General features: G+C 44.7%; 2 protein-coding genes across 2 annotated transcripts in view; one reads left to right on the top strand and one right to left on the bottom strand.

Annotated features, from left to right (window-relative positions):
• Positions 1 to 405: 405 nt before the first annotated feature.
• On the bottom strand, positions 406 to 11,826 carry BRAT1 (BRCA1 associated ATM activator 1). Its single transcript, XM_075285595.1, has 14 exons — positions 11,797 to 11,826; positions 10,874 to 11,008; positions 9,736 to 9,890; positions 9,398 to 9,542; positions 8,872 to 9,241; positions 6,267 to 6,386; positions 5,802 to 5,893; positions 5,604 to 5,722; positions 4,376 to 4,562; positions 3,950 to 4,023; positions 3,386 to 3,479; positions 3,097 to 3,195; positions 1,914 to 2,086; positions 406 to 1,171 (listed from the first exon to the last, which is right to left on the bottom strand). Exons 2-14 carry the CDS (start codon positions 10,998 to 11,000, stop codon positions 482 to 484), a joined length of 2,445 nt encoding a protein of 814 aa, XP_075141696.1. The 5' UTR covers positions 11,001 to 11,008; positions 11,797 to 11,826; the 3' UTR covers positions 406 to 481.
• Positions 11,827 to 12,112: 286 nt separating this feature from the next.
• Positions 12,113 to 20,106, top strand: part of IQCE (IQ motif containing E) — a 31,906-nt gene continuing 23,912 nt past the window's right edge. Inside the window, exons 1-6 of the mRNA XM_075284707.1 lie at positions 12,113 to 12,216; positions 13,121 to 13,210; positions 14,227 to 14,295; positions 17,673 to 17,715; positions 18,625 to 18,771; positions 19,733 to 19,864. Of these exons, the coding sequence (XP_075140808.1) occupies positions 13,157 to 13,210; positions 14,227 to 14,295; positions 17,673 to 17,715; positions 18,625 to 18,771; positions 19,733 to 19,864 (445 nt within the window). The 5' untranslated portion in view covers positions 12,113 to 12,216; positions 13,121 to 13,156. The remainder of the gene's footprint in view (positions 12,217 to 13,120; positions 13,211 to 14,226; positions 14,296 to 17,672; positions 17,716 to 18,624; positions 18,772 to 19,732; positions 19,865 to 20,106) is intronic.

The raw sequence follows: 20,106 nt of genomic DNA on the forward strand, positions 1-20,106 counted from the left end.
CTGTACGCACCACATAGTGCTCTGGACTGCAGAGTGATGACCTTTCTTACAAAGACTTACATGGAGATCAGGGCTGTGGCAGTAGCCGTGTATTAAAGGGGTTGTCCAGGATTGCAAATTTTAATGCAGACAGCTGGACAGGGTTAGAAAATAAAAATGCATTACTATTTACCTGCATCCCCGCCTCCATTCCTGTGCTGGGCCGACCATCACCTCCGCTACTTTGTATACGGTGCGGCTGCAGGGGTGACATCACATTAACAGGAACACTACAACTAAATACTGTATACTGCTGAGAGCGGTGATTGACTATAGCAGTCCTGTTTACGTGACGCCCTGTATACAAGCAGAGGAGACGGCCGGCCCAGCACAGGAACATAGGGGACAAGGTAGCTAAGTATCAGTGCATTTTATTTTCTAACACGTCTCTGCTAAATGCACCAAAATGCGTAATCCCGGACAACCTCTTTAAACTTTCCCATCAATAGCAGTCTGCATCATGCATCTCTCCCCCCCATAGCGTGGCTTTGATGTCCTGCAGCAGTGACAATGGCGTTTCATGTAAATAATCGCTGCTTTTTGATAGGAAACACTTGATATTCTCCAAATCGATCCTCTTTAAGACGTCAGTGGCCCATTCTGTACGTTGCTGCCTGTCCCCAGCACCTGCCTGGCTACGCTGTCCTTTCATGGCGTGCTCCAGCCAGTCTCGTCCATGCAGATCTGAGGATTGGTTGTCTCCATTGCACAGTCTTGGTTTCAGAGTGAGAAGGATTTCACAGGCCTTTAAAGCCACCGGCCGGTCACAGTCACACAGACAACTCAATAAGGCCTGGAACAGCCCCACGCCTTCACATTGTCTCAATGCATCTGAAAGGGAGACTGTGTTTTTACTAGAAGGTAACCCTATAGTGTATGGACAACTTTGGGAAAGTCCTCTCTCAAGTATTTTGGATATATAGACGTCTGCAAGATCCAACGCATTCATCTTCACCTCCCAATCCAAGTCATTGCACGACGTCTCCAGAATCTGGGCTAGCACAAGTTCCCAATCTTGGAAGTTCTCCATGTGACCTTTTCTTAGCCAGTCGGTAAATACTTTTACCACTGCCCTTCTGGGGAAACCTTCTGTGTCGTGAAGTAGAATATCCATCAGGTTGGGCACCAGATCCTGTTATGGAGACACAATGATTGATGATATCATTTTACCTAAGAGGTTGTCCAAGACCCAGGAAAGCTGGAGACTGATAACTAGAGATGAGCGAGTACTGTTGGGATCAGCCGATCCGAACAGAACGCTCCATAGAAATGAATGGATGCACCTGGTACTTCCGCTTTGACGGCGGCCGGCCGCTTAACCCCCCGCGTGTCGGCTACGTCCATTCATTTCTATGCGAGCGTGCTGTTCGGATCGGCTGATCCGAACAGTACTCGCTCATCTCTACTGATAACCTACTTACAAGACAAGTCATCAGTATCAGATCAGTCCGGGGTCTGACACCTTGAATTCACACCAATTTGACTGCTGGAAGCTATATACAAGGTATCGGAAGCGGCTTTGCTCCTATTCAGAGGCATGAGAGCAGAATTGCAGTTCTTAACCACTATAGTATACAGAGCCCTGTACACTGTATACAGCTCCTGTCCTTACAATGTAGTGGCGACGCCAGGAACTGCAGCTCTGCTCTATATGGCTTCCGGGGACTTAAAAACGGCTGACTGATGTTGTTGTACCGCCACCGATCTGATACTAATGACGTATCCTGTGGGTAGGTCACCAGTATTCAATTTTCCTGGGTCTTGGACAACCCCCTTTAAGTAGGTTAAATGCTGTACATATACAGTGTACTATAGTAAAATGTGAATTCTGCAGAATTTCTGTGCAAAGGATAATGAACCCCTGAAATACTGACCTCACATTTTAGCACTTCCCCAGATCTGGAGTTGTTGGCAGGTGATGTGCGGGGGTTGTTCATGATCTGGCCCACGCAGGTGACGGCACTTGCACGAACATAACTCTCAGGGTCCTTAAGAAGATCCAGGATAAGCTGCTGAAGTCCGGCATTACTCAGAACTTGTGCAATCTCTGCAAGACCAAAGTATAAATGGTGACAATCACTATAAGAGGTTCTGTATTTTCACATATCCCAGTGGGTTCCTGCACCGAGGTATTCAGCCTTGAAGCAATGCGGTATCTCAATAGGATGTCTTACAATATCTGCACATAAACTCTGTGTGTCCCTATAGATGCTCATACACATGCAAGAAGGTTTACTCTGCCTTGGTTCAGATATATTGGATTTACAAAGGGAGTGATGGTCTGAACAATCAATAAACAAAACTATATGGGTACCAAGCTGTGTCCTGCTGCAATACCCGAGACAGGGGTGGCAATATTAATATTAAATATATATAAATTTATACAGGTATTTAATATAAAGCTCTGCTCTGCTCAGCTGGTACAAGTCCTTTTGAAGACAGATCTCAGAGACATAGCTTTCTATAATGTTCACATAGGATTTCATGGTAAATACTGTATTTTACCTTGACTATATTGCAATGGATGAGACAGATATGGTGATACTGGGATCTCCACTACCTGCGGAAGGACATAAGCGCCATATTCCTCTGTCTATGATCAGCTCTCCTTGGAGAAGTGGGTTACGCTTCATTCACACTGCACCCGGTGTTTGGTGTGTACATTCCACCAGATTTCCGTCTGCAGCCCCGGTGCAACTGAACAGTCAGTCAGCTTTAAAACCTATTTACTTGAATGGACTTGTAAAGGTGACCCCCTGCGGCCTGTCCATGGGAAACCGTTTTTTTTTTAGACGGACACAAAGGACAGGCTGCAGGCGGTCACCTTTACAAGTCCATTCAAGTGAATAGGTTTTAAAGCTGACTGACGGGTTTCCGTCCCCTGTCCAGTTGCACCGGTGCTGCAGACGGAAATCTGGTGGAATGCACACACCAGACACCGGGTGCAAGTGTAAATGCCCCCTTAGTGGTGTAGGGGACCATAGACTTACTATAGGCCTATACCCAATTAGCAATCCAAGGAAATGCAAAGGGAACCCACAGCAGAACTCAAGGTACCTTCATCAGTAGCAGCGAGGTTGGTGATAAACTCTAATGTAGTGTCCCGAACCTCCCAAGAAGGGCTGCAGAGGCGTTTCATTATCACAGGAGAGAGGCCTAGAATAGAAATAAAACCTATAAAAATGATATTTCACAGCAGAATTATTAACCCCACACTTGACTGACAGAGATAAGGGATATATTGGGGGGGATTATTTACAATATAATAGGCGATGAGCCCTGCACGGAGCTCTGGTGCAGGCGATCTCTATAACCCTGTATATTACATTACTTATTTTTACAGGACCTTGAAGAAAAGTTCTTCCCTCTGCCCGGTGCTCATGTGATGTGTGCCAGGCCTGGAGCCACTTCAGAGAAGCCTGGAAAGCCTTTTTCAGGACCTACAGTGAAGACAGACATCACATATACATTTACTCCTAAGGTACAAGAACGCTTGTTTTTTTTTTACTATCAGCTCCCATATTGTGTAGGGCGGCGTCTAAGCCGTACAGATGTAGCAGAGCTAACCCAAACTTCTGCACTGAGATCACAAAATGCAACAAAAACCAATGAAAAAACATTTTATCATTGACTTTTGTTGATTCTGAGATATTGCACTGCAGCAGTTTAACCAATTGCAGACTTGGGTTTGGGTTAGCGCTGCTAGCTATATCTGTATCTTTTTTCCAAAGATCTGTCCATTAGGAGAAAATTTCTCAGTGTATCAGGGACATGGTCACATCACCGGTCACCATCTTATGTGGCCCAGCATTGTCCCATTACACAGGGACTGACATCCCCTGCCCGGAGTCACAGAGACAGATCCAAGGCCTAAGGCACAGACAGTCTTGTAGTAATGTCGGATTCTTACTGTGGGGTCTGTTTCTGGGTTCTCAAGATAAGCAGTGAGCACATTATATGTCTTCTTCAAGGCCTGTGGTGTCACTAGAAGGAAATTGTTAACAAAATATACGATGTTAGAAACAATTCCTGAAAAGATGTAGGTGCACATTGTAGTGATATGTTACGTCCTATAAGGGTAGGTTCACATGTGCGCCAGATGTCCGTCCATAGCAGATCCATCACAAATTGCTGGATGAAAACATGTTGCAAGCGCGACTTTTTAGCTCAGCAAAAACGGAAACCGGATGGACCCATAATAGTCAACGGGGTCTTCTGGGCACCATTTGTGTCCATATAGTATGGATCCGTTTTTTGCCTGTTTCTCCAGTCCTCTGACGGCTAAAATGGCACAGATGTGAACGTACCAGAACTAGCCAATCAAAATCTGCCTCACATGGCCAAGGAGAGAGGCCTCCGATCGCATCCAGGGCTGACTTTTGTACTCGAAGAGAACCGATCAGTGACCGACCCAAATGTGAATCGGCAGGTGAAGAACTGATAGCTTGTCCGATGCAGAAGTAGAGAATAAGCCCCAGAGAACTCAGGATGGAGCTATGGGGGATCTGCATGGCAAGACGCTCCTGAAATAAGAAAAGGAAAAGACAACAGGTAATATATAAAGTCTCCGAAAATCTGATTAATATTGTAGCAACGGAGACAGAATTTGTAGTCTGCGCCCTATGATTTTGCAGCATATTGCAGCATATTGCTTGGTGGCAGTAAATCTGTAACAAAGTATCCATGTAATTATACAACATGAATAATTGTGTAATAGGGAGTTTTTTTTTTTTTTTTTTAATGTAGATTTTGAGCCCTACATAGAGCTCACAATGTACATTTTTCCCTATCATTATGTCTTTTTTGGAATATCGGATGGAAATCCATGCAAACACGGGGAGAACATACAAACTCCTTGCAGATGGTTTTATGCCCTTGGCGGGATTTGAACACCAGGACTCCAGTGCTGCAAGGCTGCAGTGCTAACCACTGAGCCACCGTGTGGCCCCGTAATAGGGAGTCTGTCACCAGGATGAGGCCTATTAAACCAGCACCGCGTTAGTTAGGGCAGGCTCGCCTGAATGTGACGCCTACTCCTCTATGAATATTCGTACCTCGGTTGCTGATATATTCATTTATTTCACGATATGTAAATGAGCAGTTTGGAGCACTGGGGGTGGCTCCATTGCTCCAGTACACGCTCCTTCATCCCTTCCTTCTTGGTGTGACTACGTCAAGGAGCTCTACCCGGTGTTCATGTTCCTCATGTTCACGATGGTGTACGGGAGCAGTCGGGGGTGTAGCAGATTGGTGCAACAGCTCCGTACTCAGTGCTCCAAACCGCTCAATTACATATTATACAACAGAGGTGAGCCCGACCCATCTAACTGTGCTGCTGCTTTAATATTCTTCACCCAGGACTCCCTTTATTCATTTTATATTGAAGCTATAGTTGGAAACTTTTTATCTGAGCCAACCCAAAACTCTTCCGATTCCAACTTCACAACCCTGTCATATTCTTACTGCCATAGAAATCAGATTATTCTGCAAAGAAATCTAGATAGTGACCTTCTTAGCACTGATATAAGATCTAGATATAAGATGTAAGATGTCTAATACATTACCTTTTGGCAGAGTTCTGTCAGATGGCTCAGGCACTGACACAAGAGGCTGACACATGACGTCTTCTTAGATAAAAGATTCTCAACCATGGCCGGATCAGACACAAGTTCATCCAGAAAACCTAATAATAAAAGGAGCAAATGAATATCAATCTCTGTCCTCCAGCTCTCATGTCTTCAGATCACTGCACTCCATAGTACCTGGCTGGCCAAGATCTGTAGCCGAAGTTCTCAGCACGTAGTCCAGGGGCTGCAGCAGCACGCACACAGCTTGTAGGCCAAGATCCTGAGGACTGGGAAGAAGCAAAAACATAACCTGTGTGAGCGATAGAAACAGAACTGAGGAAATCCACTGGTCGGGTCACATATCACGTGGAATTGCTGCAAATATTCACTACAGACTGCAATGAACCATTTAGGGTACGTTCACACATGTTGGGATAAGCCAATTGACACATTGATAGTCCACACAAGTCTTAGTCTCTGCACAATATGCCATTTATTCTGCAAAATGTATGAAAATAAGACTATGAATATGTGTGCACAGCTGCTGTACGATATTATATCATGTAAGTATTTGCACCTATTCCAAGTGAACTGACTTTTATACCTTACTCTTCAATATTCACTACCGATATATACTGTAATAGATGATCTTGGGCTTACCAGGACTTAGACTTCAAAATGCCAAATGCCAGAGAACCGGCCTGGACAGGACTTAGACTCTTCAGGGCGCAATGTATGACCGTCCATAGATTGTGCTCAGGATTAAACAGAGCTGGAAATCTACACCGAGAAATAACAATGTGAATGAGCAGATATAAGGTATCACATAAAGGTTACATTCATAAGAGAGCTATCTATCTATCTATCTATCTATCTATCTATCTATCAATCTATCTCATCTCCTATCATCCATCTATCTCCTATCTATCTATCTATCTATCTATCTATCTATCTATCTATCTATCTCCTATCTACAGTTAGGGCCAGAAATATTTGGACAGTGACACAATTTTCGCGAGTTGGGCTCTGCATGCCACCACATTGGTTTTGAAATGAAATCTCTACAACAGAATTCAAGTGCAGATTGTAACGTTTAATTTGAAGGGTTGAACAAAAATATCTGATAGAAAATGTAGGAATTGTAGACATTTCTTTACAAACACTCCACATTTTAGGAGCTCAAAAGTAATTGGACAAATAAACATAACCCAAACAAAATATTTTTTTTTTCAATATTTTGTTGCGAATCCTTTGGAGGCAATCACTGCCTTAAGTCTGGAACCCATGGACATCACCAAACGCTGGGTTTCCTCCTTCTTAATGCTTTGCCAGGCCTTTACAGCCGCAGCCTTCAGGTCTTGCTTGTTTGTGGGTCTTTCCGCCTTAAGTCTGGATTTGAGCAAGTGAAATGCATGCTCAATTGGGTTAAGATCTGGTGATTGACTTGGCCATTGCAGAATGTTGCACTTTTTTGCACTCATGAACTCCTGGGTAGCTTTGGCTGTATGCTTGGGGTCATTGTCCATCTGTACTATGAAGCGCCGTCCGATCAACTTGGCAGCATTTGGCTGAATCTGGGCTGAAAGTATATCCCGGTACACTTCAGAATTCATCCGGCTACTCTTGTCTGCTGTTATGTCATCAATAAACACAAGTGACTCAGTGCCATTGAAAGCCATGCATGCCCATGCCATCACGTTGCCTCCACCATGTTTTACAGAGGATGTGGTGTGCCTTGGATCATGTGCCGTTCCCTTTCTTCTCCAAACTTTTTTCTTCCCATCATTCTGGTACAGGTTGATCTTTGTCTCATCTGTCCATAGAATACTTTTCCAGAACTGAGCTGGCTTCTTGAGGTGTTTTTCAGCAAATGTAACTCTGGCCTGTCTATTTTTGGAATTGATGAATGGTTTGCATCTAGATGTGAACACTTTGTATTTACTTTCATGGAGTCTTCTCTTTACTGTTGACTTAGAGACAGATACACCTACTTCACTGAGAGTGTTCTGGACTTCAGTTGATGTTGTGAACGGGTTCTTCTTGACCAAAGAAAGTATGCGGCAATCATCCACCACTGTTGTCATCCGTGGACGCCCAGGCCTTTTTGAGTTCCCAAGCTCACCAGTCAATTCCTTTTTTCTTAGAATGTACCCGACTGCTGATTTTGCTACTCCAAGCATGTCTGCTATCTCTCTGATGGATTTTTTCTTTTTTTTCAGCCTCAGGATGTTCTGCTTCACCTCAATTGAGAGTTCCTTTGACCGCATGTTGTCTGGTCACAGCAACAGCTTCCAAATGCAAAACCACACACCTGGAATCAACCCCAGACCTTTTAACTACTTCATTGATTACAGGTTTACGAGGGAGATGCCTTCAGAGTTGATTGCAGCCCTTAGAGTCCATTGTCCAATTACTTTTGGTCCCTTGAAAAAGAGGAGGCTATGCATTACAGAGCTATGATTGCTAAACCCTTTCTCCGATTTGGATGTGGAAACTCTCATATTGCAGCTGGGAGTGTGCACTTTCAGCCCATATTATATATATAATTGTATTTCTGAACATGTTTTAGTAAACAGCTAAAATAACAAAACTTGTGTCACTGTCCAAATATTTCTGGCCCTAACTCTATCTATCTATCTATCTATCTATCTATCTGTCTCCTATCTATCTCCTATCTATCTATCTATCTATCTATCTATCTATCTATCTATCTGTCTTCTATCTATCTATCTATCTCTCTCCTATCTATCTATCTATCTATCTATCTATCTATCTATCTATCTATCTATCTATCTATCTATCTGTCTCCTATCTATCTATCTCCTATCTATCTCCTATCTATCTATCTATCTATCTATCTATCTGTCTCCTATCTATCTATCTCCTATCTATCTATCTATCTATCTATCTATCTGTCTCCTATCTATCTATCTATCTATCTATCTATCTCCTATCTATCTATCTATCTCCTATCTATCTATCTATCTATCTATCTATCTATCTATCTATCTATCTATCTGTCTCCTATCTATCTATCTATCTCCTATCTATCTCCTATCTATCTATCTATCTATCTATCTATCTGTCTCCTATCTATCTATCTATCTATCTATCTATCTATCTATCTATCTCCTATCTATCTATCTGTCTGTCTCCTATCTATCTATCTATCTATCTATCTATCTATCTATCTATCTCCTATCTATCTATCTATCTATCTATCTATCTATCTATCTTATATATACATCTTATTATTTTATTTTACCTGGTTACGGCAAGCAAGGTTTCCTCCAGGTGCGGCGCGGCCTGTATGGGCTTCTGTTCTAAAAATGAATGTAGCACCCCTGCTATTCTTGACCAGAGAACCTCGGCCATTGTATCGGTACAGTCTCTGAAGATGGCGGTCAGGGCTTTCAGTGAGCGTGTCACTGACACGGAAAAAATAGAGTTCAGCAGCTTCTCTAAGTGACCAAGGATCCTCAGGGCCATTGGGGGCAGATCGGGAACCCGGCTCATTTCCGACTGTCCATTCAGCATCACAGACATAAGAAATACGTGGGCTACAAGGTCATTGACCGCAGACGCTACAAACAGGCTGGAGTCCATCAGTAACTTTAGTATTGTGTCTATCATTCCTGGGGGAGGCAGAAAACAAAAGGAAAAAGACGTTGGCCCTACAGCAGAAATAGATGGGCAAAACCTGTTCCCATTTGTCATAAGCAATACCTTAAGAATAAACTACATGGGATTTACAAAAGTAGCATCAGAGTATCTCTGTATACTGTCCTTACCTCCTGTATTCAGCAAGTGTAATGCTTCTGGGTGCTGCACCATACTGAGCAGGCCCTGTATCCATGCCCTCCTAATGGACGCATCGTTCCATGTATCGTAGGTGTAGATACGTTCTCCAAACATGTCCTGTATGACATCATGAGACTGAAAGAACAAAGCGAAATCTGGAATAAAAAGACGCCACATCCATGTTGTATGAATTAATGTATCCGTCTATATGGAGGACTGTGTGTGTACAATGCAGCCCCATACGGTAAATCTGTATCATACCAAATACAGCCTAGCCAACTGGGAGACTGCTCGTATATATAGATGGCAATATAGGCTCTTGCCTCACCATAAGATACGTAAATCCTCCATCCTGGGCCGCCAAGACTCCAACCAGTCTCATAGAGAAAGCGAGGAGGTTGTGGTCTGCCTCTTCTATACTCAGCACCTGCTGGAAGAGCCCTGGAATACATGGATTCTCATCCAACAGCTCCTTGGCAGAAACTAGAAGACAGAGAAGAAGCTGCAAACACTAAACACTATAGAAAGCAACGTGAAGTTATGTGAAGATGCACAATATCATAGCCGCCCATAGCGAGGGGCCACCGATACATGTGGAGACTATTACAGGTAGAGTATGTTTAGTTCTTATGGCTGATGCCCCACGTTGTGGAAACGCAGCTTTTTTTTTTTTGCAGATTTTGCAGTGTCTTTTTGAGCCAGGAGTGGATTGAGCAGAATGGAGAAGTATAAGAACTTCCTAGATATTTCCCATTCTTTTCGTAACCACTTCTGGCTTCGACTCAAAAAAATCAACAAAATCTGCAACAAAAAAAGCTGCGTTTCTGCAACATGAGGCTTCAGCCTAATGGAGATTTCTGGGACTAAATTGATGACCTAGTCTTAGGATATGTCATCAAATGAAGATTTGTCGGGTTTGACACCTGGACCCTCAGGGTTCACTTGGCTGAAGCAGCAACGTCCCCTTCACAGGCCATGTGACACCACACCCATTAGTCATGTGACTTGATCACAGCTCAGTCCCACTCAAGTGAATGGGCTGAGCTGTGACACTAAGCATAACCACTGTACAAATGTACAACGCTGTGCTTGGTAAGTGCTGTGGGGCCTGCAACTCTCATCTGTAGGTTGCAGCGTCCTCAAACGGCTGGGGGTCTGCAGTGTCCTCAAACAGCCGGGGGTCTGCAGTGTCCTCAAACGGCCGGGGGTCTAAGTGTTGGACCACTGCCAATCATACTAAGGACAGATCATACATTACTAAGTTCTGGAAAGCCCCTTTTAAATATAATACAACCTAGGGTGAAAACTTTTTTTGCTGTCTACCAAGTGAATCAAAAAATGCCCCTCTCATGAAGCGCTAGCAGCATCTCCCAGAGCTCTATCACCTTGGACTGCTGACTTGTCAATCGCAAAACTGCAACCATTTGTGACAAAACATGTCGAAATCTTATAGAGACGCAGATTACCGGTCCCAAGCAGGCACTTAAACCAGTCCAGCAGCTTCTCATAGATGGCGTCGTCTGTCATAAGCTCCCTGTTGTCAACCAGGACTCCGCAGACGTGAGGCAGCAGCTGGGAACACTCCTCATCCATAGTGACTCCTGGAGATAAAATACAACATACAGCATTGTCTTATGGCAAGACTTTTACGTGGCTTTCCCAGACCGTAGAAAGTTCCAGCATTGGTGGTCATGTTCATTGGCCACCGATCGAGACAAAAGATGTCACCGCTAAGACGGAAGGAGGAAATCTATAAAGCGCTACAAAACTTTTAATGACTTATATCTGCAAAAACCTTTGACTACTACTTGTCTACAAGTTTATTCCCCTTTAACATGTTTAGATACATTTACACTACCGTCACGTATAGGATCAAAACAATGGACTGAAAAGCTGACTTGTAACCCGTTTGTCCCCATTCACTGTAATATAACGCTTGCCTGCCGGAGTACAAGATGGAAGAAAGCGTCCTGTTTTTTTACATAAAAGTGAATGGGAATGGACGCCGATAGAGGGGGGTCCGTCTGCATTTCAGCACATTGTGCTGATCCTATGATGGATCAGAGCAACGGACAGTAACAGCAGCTAACAGCTTTAGCTTTTCTCTCGTTCAATATATAACCTCACATACATAAACCTATACACCCGTAGGCCTCATGTATACATCTAGGGCAGGGAAGAGAGCGATGCAGTTGCCCATAGCAGAGCACAGTTTACATTTAACCTGTAAAGATGGCGTCTCATAGGTTGCACCTTGTATTAGTGCACATATATATATATATATATATATATATATATATATATATATATATATATATATATATATATATGAGGCCTCCTACACTGCACACTATGGAGAGGACCTAGTAGATATAATATATAACACTACCGAATTATGGATACAGCCTCAGCATGCTGGAGAACCTGGAAGTCGCCGTTTTGTGACGTCATTAGCTGCCAGAGCTGCCCGGCGGCCATCATTAATTTGGGAACGTCTGGAAGTACCAAGTAGTAAAACTGTCCTATGAAATATTAGCCATTGAGATCGTATAGTTACTGAAATTAATCGATTAAAGATACAACTAAATAGAAGAAATCAATTTTATTAACGAGTTACATTAAAAGGGACTTTTGCCCAAATCAAAGATGGCGCCCGAGGAGTCAGTGACGCGCCGGCCTCACTAATGGCTCCGGGTGGCAGGGCAGCGCTTTGTCCCCTCCTTGGTTTCGGTTGCTAAGGACTCGATGAGAAACCCGGAGCTTCAGGTGACCGTCGGGGCCCGGTGTGTTGCTGGATGCGGGGCAGCAGGTGAGGAGAGGGGGGCTGGGCTGTGTATAGAGATGGGGAGGAATAGAATGCAAGTAGCCAGCACTGTATACTGACACATCACTACTTAAGACAGGTCAGCCTAGAAGAGCACACAGTTATGAAGTGACTTGTAATGGCCGCTTTATTATAATTCATATGTCACCTGAGGCTGTGATATCGCTAGTCAGACGCGAATCCGTCATGTCTGACCGCCGTATCACCGCGGTAGCAAACACGTGTGTTAGTGGGTTTTTTTTTGTAAGTCCAAATGAAAACGGAGTAAAATGACCGAAAAACTTTTGAGGAATGAAGGGAGGGGACACAAAATCTGCAGCGCGTGGAGGGTGTCGCCGCAAATTTACGTAAAATAAGTAATGTCTCTAATCCCGCCCAATCACAGGAAGTCTCTTTGTGCCCCCCTGTAGTATAATGTCACCCTTGTGGCCCCCATGCACGACAACCTATGGCCGCAGGGCCGGGGCTACACCGTCAGCTTGGCTGCGACTCATGGTGACCAAACAAAGATCCTTGCAAGCGGATAGAGTCTCATTGTTGACCCCAAAGATGCTGTAATGTCTAGTTGCAAAAGGATGGAGGATTTTATTGCACCTAGATGTCAGTCGTAGCCTCTTTGGCATCGCAGTGTGACCCTAGTCACTTACATTGGTGAAGGGGTCACAGGACAATGCGCCAATCTATGATCAGTTGACAGAAGTCGCGCTCAGTGTCCGCGTGTAGCCCGAGCCTAAAGGGGGTTATAAGTGTGTAAGGTGAGTGTGCAATAATGATGATTGTTAATGGGATTGGTCAGATAAATGGCGGCTACGTGATACCTGGTCATCTAGAGGTCGTAAGGTCAGAGGGGACCGATAGGCGGTGACCTCACCTTGTTTTTCTCTCGCAGCGCTGCAGTTTGGGCTGTGCTTGTGCTCGCTGAGCAATGTCTTGGATTTCCAGTGAAAATGGGACTGAAGCTGAAGAACTTGAAGATGCGGTGAGTTAGTAACTGTAAAGAGGAGACATTTCGGCTAGTGCCCCTTTGCATCTGATGAACAATCGTATTGCAGGGTATAAGAAATCTAAACGATTGCAGTTTCAAGCCCCTGGTCATCATTAGGAGATCAGTGGGATCACCAGGGGTCCCCACTGATCAGCTGATGGAAGGGGCCGCATTACTTGCACCGGTGCCGTGACCTCTTCACTGTATACACTGCTCACCGTCTGTTTCATATCTGCTCTGCGATATTATATCCATCTTGTTCCATTCACTTCTATAGGACAAAGCTGTTACTACAATGTAAAGACAGGATCAAGGGGTCACAAGCACAGCTGATCAATGCGGTCCCTGGTATTGGACCCCACTGATCTCCTATTGATGACACAACCTGTTGATAGGTCACTAATAAAAATGAACTGCAATTAGGCAATTCTTAATGGGGCCGTAGTATTTGTACGATGTGAGCGCCGTGACCCCCTTTACGTTGCGTGCCGTCTGTTTTGTAGCAGCCATACAATGTAATTTCAGCCTCGTCCCCTAGTGAATTGGGTAAGGCTGTTATTACATCACATGGTCGCTATGTAACAGGCGGTGTACAATGTCAGTATACAATGTCGGCACACACCCAGCAGCACCTTCTCACATCTGATCAGCGGGGGGCTCGGCGGTTGGACCCCCACTGGTCTCTTATTGATGACCCTTGTCATTTACTATTCATGCAGCTCTAGTATAGTGATGTGACCTCTTGACGCCTCGTATTCCTACGTATTATATATTGACATTACTGCAGATTTTAAGCTCCACCTTGGCTAAAAAGACTCCCAAAAATGATAAGAAGAGTATTATTACTCTGTTAGAAAAAAAATGTAGAGCGACCTCATGACCGGTATTATACTCCACAGCTGCAATCAAACTTCTGCTGATCTCAGTGGAAACTGTACGAGGTATAATCTTATTCTTCAGTAAAAACCAAATGTCACAACTGAGCATGTCCTCTTCTCTCCTATGGGAAGTATCAAGAACTGTCCCAGCTGGGAGATGACGCCATTTCTGCCATCACATATGAATCCGACACCGATAAGGTAAAGAGAATGTTATATTGTACGGTATTGTAATAACCTCCTGCGGTATAGTCGTCTGCAACATAACATAACACTTCTATATGGACGCCGCACAGTAACACTTCTATATGGACGCTGCACAGTAACACTTCTATATGGACGCCGCACAGTAACACTTCTATATGGACGCCGCACAGTAACACTTCTATATGGACGCCGCACAGTAACACTTCTATATGGACGCCGCACAGTAACACTTCTATATGGACGCTACACAGTAACACTTCTATATGGACGCTGCACAGTAACACTTCTATATGGACGCTGCACAGTAACACTTCTATATAGACGCTGCACAGTAACACTTCTATATGGACGCTGCGCAGTAACACTTCTATATAGACGCTGCACAGTAACACTTCTATACGGACGCTGCACAGTAACACTTCTATATGGACGCCGCACAGTAACACTTCTATATGGACGCTACACAGTAACACTTCTATATGGACGCTGCACAGTAACACTTCTATATGGACGCCGCACAGTAACACTTCTATATGGACGCTACACAGTAACACTTCTATATGGACGCCGCACAGTAACACTTCTATATGGACGCCGCACAGTAACACTTCTATATGGACGCCGCACAGTAACACTTCTATATGGACGCCGCACAGTAACACTTCTATATGGACGCTACACAGTAACACTTCTATATGGACGCTGCACAGTAACACTTCTATATGGACGCTGCACAGTAACACTTCTATATAGACGCTGCACAGTAACACTTCTATATGGACGCTGCGCAGTAACACTTCTATATAGACGCTGCACAGTAACACTTCTATATGGATGCTGCACAGTAACACTTCTATATGGACGCTGCACAGTAACACTTCTATATGGACGCTGCACAGTAACACTTCTATATGGACGCTGCACAGTAACACTTGTATATGGACGCTGCACAGTAACACTTCTATATGGACGCTGCACAGTAACACTTCTATATGGACGCTGCACAGTAACACTTCTATATAGACGCTGCACAGTAACACTTCTATATGGATGCTGCACAGTAACACTTCTATATGGACGCTGCACAGTAACACTTCCATATGGACGCTGCACAGTAACACTTCTATATGGACGCTGCACAGTAACACTTCTATATGGACGCTGCACAGTAACACTTCTATATGGAGGCTGCACAGTAACACTTCTATATGGACGCTGCACAGTAACACTTCTATATGGACGCTGCACAGTAACACTTCTATATGGACGCTGCACAGTAACACTTCCATATGGACGCTGCACAGTAACACTTGTATATGGACGCTGCACAGTAACACTTCTATATAGACGCTGCACAGTAACACTTCTATATGGATGCTGCACAGTAACACTTCTATATGGACGCTGCACAGTAACACTTCCATATGGACGCTGCACAGTAACACTTCTATATGGACGCTGCACAGTAACACTTCTTCTATGAGGACGCTGCACAGTAACACTTCTATATGGACGCTACACAGTAACACTTCTATATGGACGCTGCACAGTAACACTTCTATATGGACGCTGCACAGTAACACTTCTATATGGACGCTGCACAGTAACACTTCTATATGGAGGCTGCACAGTAACACTTCTATATGGAGGCTGCACAGTAACACTTCTATATGGAGGCTGCACAGTAACACTTCTATATGGAGGCTGCACAGTAACACTTCTTCTATGAGGACGCTGCACAGTAACACTTCTATATGGACGCTACACAGTAACACTTCTATATGGACGCTGCACAGTAACACTTCTATATGGACGCTGCACAGTAACACTTCTATATGGACGCTGCACAGTAACACTTCTATATGGACGCTGCACAGTAACACTTCTATATGGAGGCTGCACAGTAACACTTCTATATGGAGGCTGCACAGTAACACTTCTATATGGACGCTGCACAGTAACACTTCTATATGGATGCCGCACAGTAACACTTCTATACGGACGCCGCACAGTAACACTTCTATACGGACGCTGCACAGTAACACTTCTATATGGACGCCGCACAGTAACACTTCTATACGGACGCTGCACAGTAACACTTCTATATGGACGCTGCACAGTAACACTTCTATATGGACGCTGCACAGTAACACTTCTATATGGACGCTGCACAGTAACACTTCTATATGGACGCTGCACAGTAACACTTCTATATGGACGCTGCACAGTAACACTTCTATATGGACGCTGCACAGTAACACTTCTATATGGACGCTGCACAGTAACACTTCTATATGGACGCCGCACAGTAACACTTCTATACGGACGCCGCACAGTAACACTTCTATACGGACGCCGCACAGTAACACTTGTATATGGACGCTGCACAGTAACACTTCTATATGGACGCTGCACAGTAACACTTCTATATGGACGCTGCACAGTAACACTTCTATATGGACGCTGCACAGTAACACTTCTATATGGACGCTGCACAGTAACACTTCTATATGGACGCTACACAGTAACACTTCTATATGGACGCTACACAGTAACACTTCTATATGGACGCTGCACAGTAACACTTTTTCCATATGGACGCTGCACAGTAACACTTCTATACGGACGCTGCACAGTAACACTTCTATATGGACGCTGCACAGTAACACTTGTATATGGACGCTGCACAGTAACACTTCTATATGGACGCTGCACAGTAACACTTCTATATGGACGCTGCACAGTAACACTTCTATATGGACGCTGCACAGTAACACTTCTATATGGACGCTGCACAGTAACACTTCTATATGGACGCTGCACAGAAATACTTGTATATGGACGCTGCACAGTAACACTTCTATATGGACGCTGCACAGTAACACTTCTATATGGACGCTGCACAGTAACACTTCTATATGGACGCTGCACAGTAACACTTCTATATGGAGGCTGCACAGTAACACTTCTATATGGAGGCTGCACAGTAACACTTCTTCCACATGGACGCCACACAGTAGTATATTTCTCATCCTGTATATAGGTTATCTCTATGGAGACTCATTGGATAACTCTTTTGCCTTGCAGCGCTAGGAATAGGGATCTGTAAGGCGCCGCGGAATATGTTAGCGCTATATAACCATGGACCCTGCAGACTTTCCTATCTGATTTTTGTGGTCCCATGTCTATGTAAGGCTGGAGTGTCCAGAGAGAGAATCCAAATGACTCAGGTCTATTGGTTATGTAGTAAGAAGAAATACAATAAAGTAAGGACACATCTTGCCCTGGGCTGTGCTGAGCATATTGAGCCGTCTATTGCACTAAATGTATTCAGAAATGGAGTTTTTATTTTTATATTTTTATTTCTGTAGAAAGTAAAGAAGAAGAAATCAGGCAAAGCGCCCAGGTCACAGAGTAAGTGGCAGCTTGTAGAGCTCTGTAATAGGATGTACCTATGTCCAGTATGTATCTGTAATTAAAGGGGTTGTGTCTGATCGCTGCTTGGACCCGTCGAGATCAGGATATGGGGGGGGGGGGTATGAAAGGTCCCCTGAATGCGCCTTGGAATGGAGCAGTGGTGCAGGTACATAGCAGTGCAGATACATAGTGGTGCAGATACATGGTGGTGCAGGTACATAGCGGTGCAGATACATAGTGGTGCAGATACATGGTGGTGCAGGTACATAGCGGTGCAGGTACATAGTGGGGCAGATACATAGCCACCATTCATTTCTGTGGGTCCACCAGAGATCACACTCTCTTCATCTGCAGTTTAGTTTGTGTATGAGTAAAGACTAGGACTCTGTCCCAAAATAATTGAGTCACCCGGCATGACCATAGTGGGTGATACATGTCCTGCACCTCTGCACCGCACCTGGAGCAAACCGGACCCAGTACATTCTCTAGGTGGAGATTTAAAGAACATTTCCATTCCCTGGCTGGGGTCTGGCGAATTAAAGGAGTGTTCCAGACAGAACAAGTAGGGAGGGTAAATCGCTAATTGGAGGGGGCTGATCATGAGAAATGGGGCGATAGGAGGGACAGCGCCTGCTGCAGCACATGATATATTACAGTGATATTGCCAGAGATAGCAGAGCGCTGGGTTTCCGCTGTCATGGAGTCATTGCATACTGCCATCCTGTACTCCATGACTTTCTGCCCCAGACAATGCTGCAGCACTGATGGCAACCACTACTAATGGGGGCGCCCTGTTAATCTCTGTGAAATGCGGAGAACCCCTTTCATTGCAGACCCTTCCCTCGTCTCTTTATTCCATTGATATCTTTGCAGAAGTCTTGATAGCTTTCTCATTCCTTTTTGCAGATTCTCCTTATCTCTCCAGCGCAAACCTGAACCCTAGAAAGGCCCCCGTATGGAGGTCTCTTAAAGGGACGGGGCAGATGCACACAGAGAACCCGATGATGAAAGTGCCGAGACAGCTGTGGCTGGCCTCCATGAAGCAAGGCAATGGTAACGCTGCGGCTTTCTTCTGCACGATAACACATCAGCGATCATAAAAGCACAGGCGTCACCCATGGGCTATGTCATTACCATCGTCGTGACCCCGAGCTTTGTGTCTTCTGTAGGGTCGGGATAATCTTCTGTCCTCCAGAATTCTCAGCATTTTAGCTTTCATGATAGTAAATCCGGTCGGTCAGTAGAATTCTCTTCATGTTTAATGGGGTCATTGCCCCAGATTCAGCCCAAACGCCCGACTACTCAGATCTGTGCAATGTCACATGCCGAGGCCGGACGTATTTTGTATATACTGAAGTGATATCTACAGGAATCGTTGCAGGGCATTGGATTCTGGTTTTAGAGAGAGGTATATAAATATAGAAGCTTTGTATGCCAGTGAAACATTCTGACATCTGGGTGACGAATGGGTATCATCATTCAGCTTTCCGAAAATTAATTTAACCATTTAATCCATGTCACTGCCAATGGTGTTGACTCCTCTTTCAGTGACGGTGTGCTGTATAGGCGCACATGACTGCTGCAGGTATAACGGTGGTAGACCATCTGTCATGGTAACCCATCAACGCCCCGAAGTCACTGCAGAAGCAAGAGTCCCTCTGTCTAACCCATTCAATGCCACGGTTGCTATTGACTGTGACATCTAAAGGGTTAACAGCTGATGGGTGCAGTGTGTACGCCCCCTAGTGGTAATTACAGGCAGCCAGAAATCGCTCATGGTAACTTCCTCAGCAAGGGATTAGAAACTCTGCACCCAAACAACTATACAGGTACGGAGCCATTTCAGTATATTAGAAGAAGCCTGATCCGTGCGGGGGCAGGCTGTCGGCTTATCCTAAAGAGCGGCTGTAAAAATATCCTGGACAACCCCTTTAAGAGATACAGTGATCCTTCTAGCAGGATGAGCAGTGTATATATGATATTTCATATTATTATCTTACGTTTCCTCTCTCAGGCCTCACGCAGCCTCTGAAATCTGACCTGGATATTGGCCAGGCCTGGGTGAGCCCTGGCAGCAGCACTCCGGAGTATCTGAAGGAAGCTCTAGGGATGAAGAAGCCCAAATATTCACGCTCTTCTAGTAACGGTAACTACAGAATGGACATATAACAGTGTTCACATGGGGGGCGGTGGGGCAGATTTTGACACCGAAAGTGACGCGAGGAGCCGCGTCACTCTTGGGTCAAAACCCGCCTGCCACGACTGTCGCGGCTTCCCCCTCCGGAGTCGGCTCAAATGAAAGGGCTGACACCAGAGGTTGCTGCGACATGCCGCTAGCGGAAAAAAGAAGCCTGGCGGTCTCCATAGACCACCATTGTGAGGGGCCGG

This window comes from Leptodactylus fuscus, chromosome 8 (assembly GCF_031893055.1).
Source record: "Leptodactylus fuscus isolate aLepFus1 chromosome 8, aLepFus1.hap2, whole genome shotgun sequence".
Lineage (NCBI taxonomy): Eukaryota > Metazoa > Chordata > Amphibia > Anura > Leptodactylidae > Leptodactylus > Leptodactylus fuscus.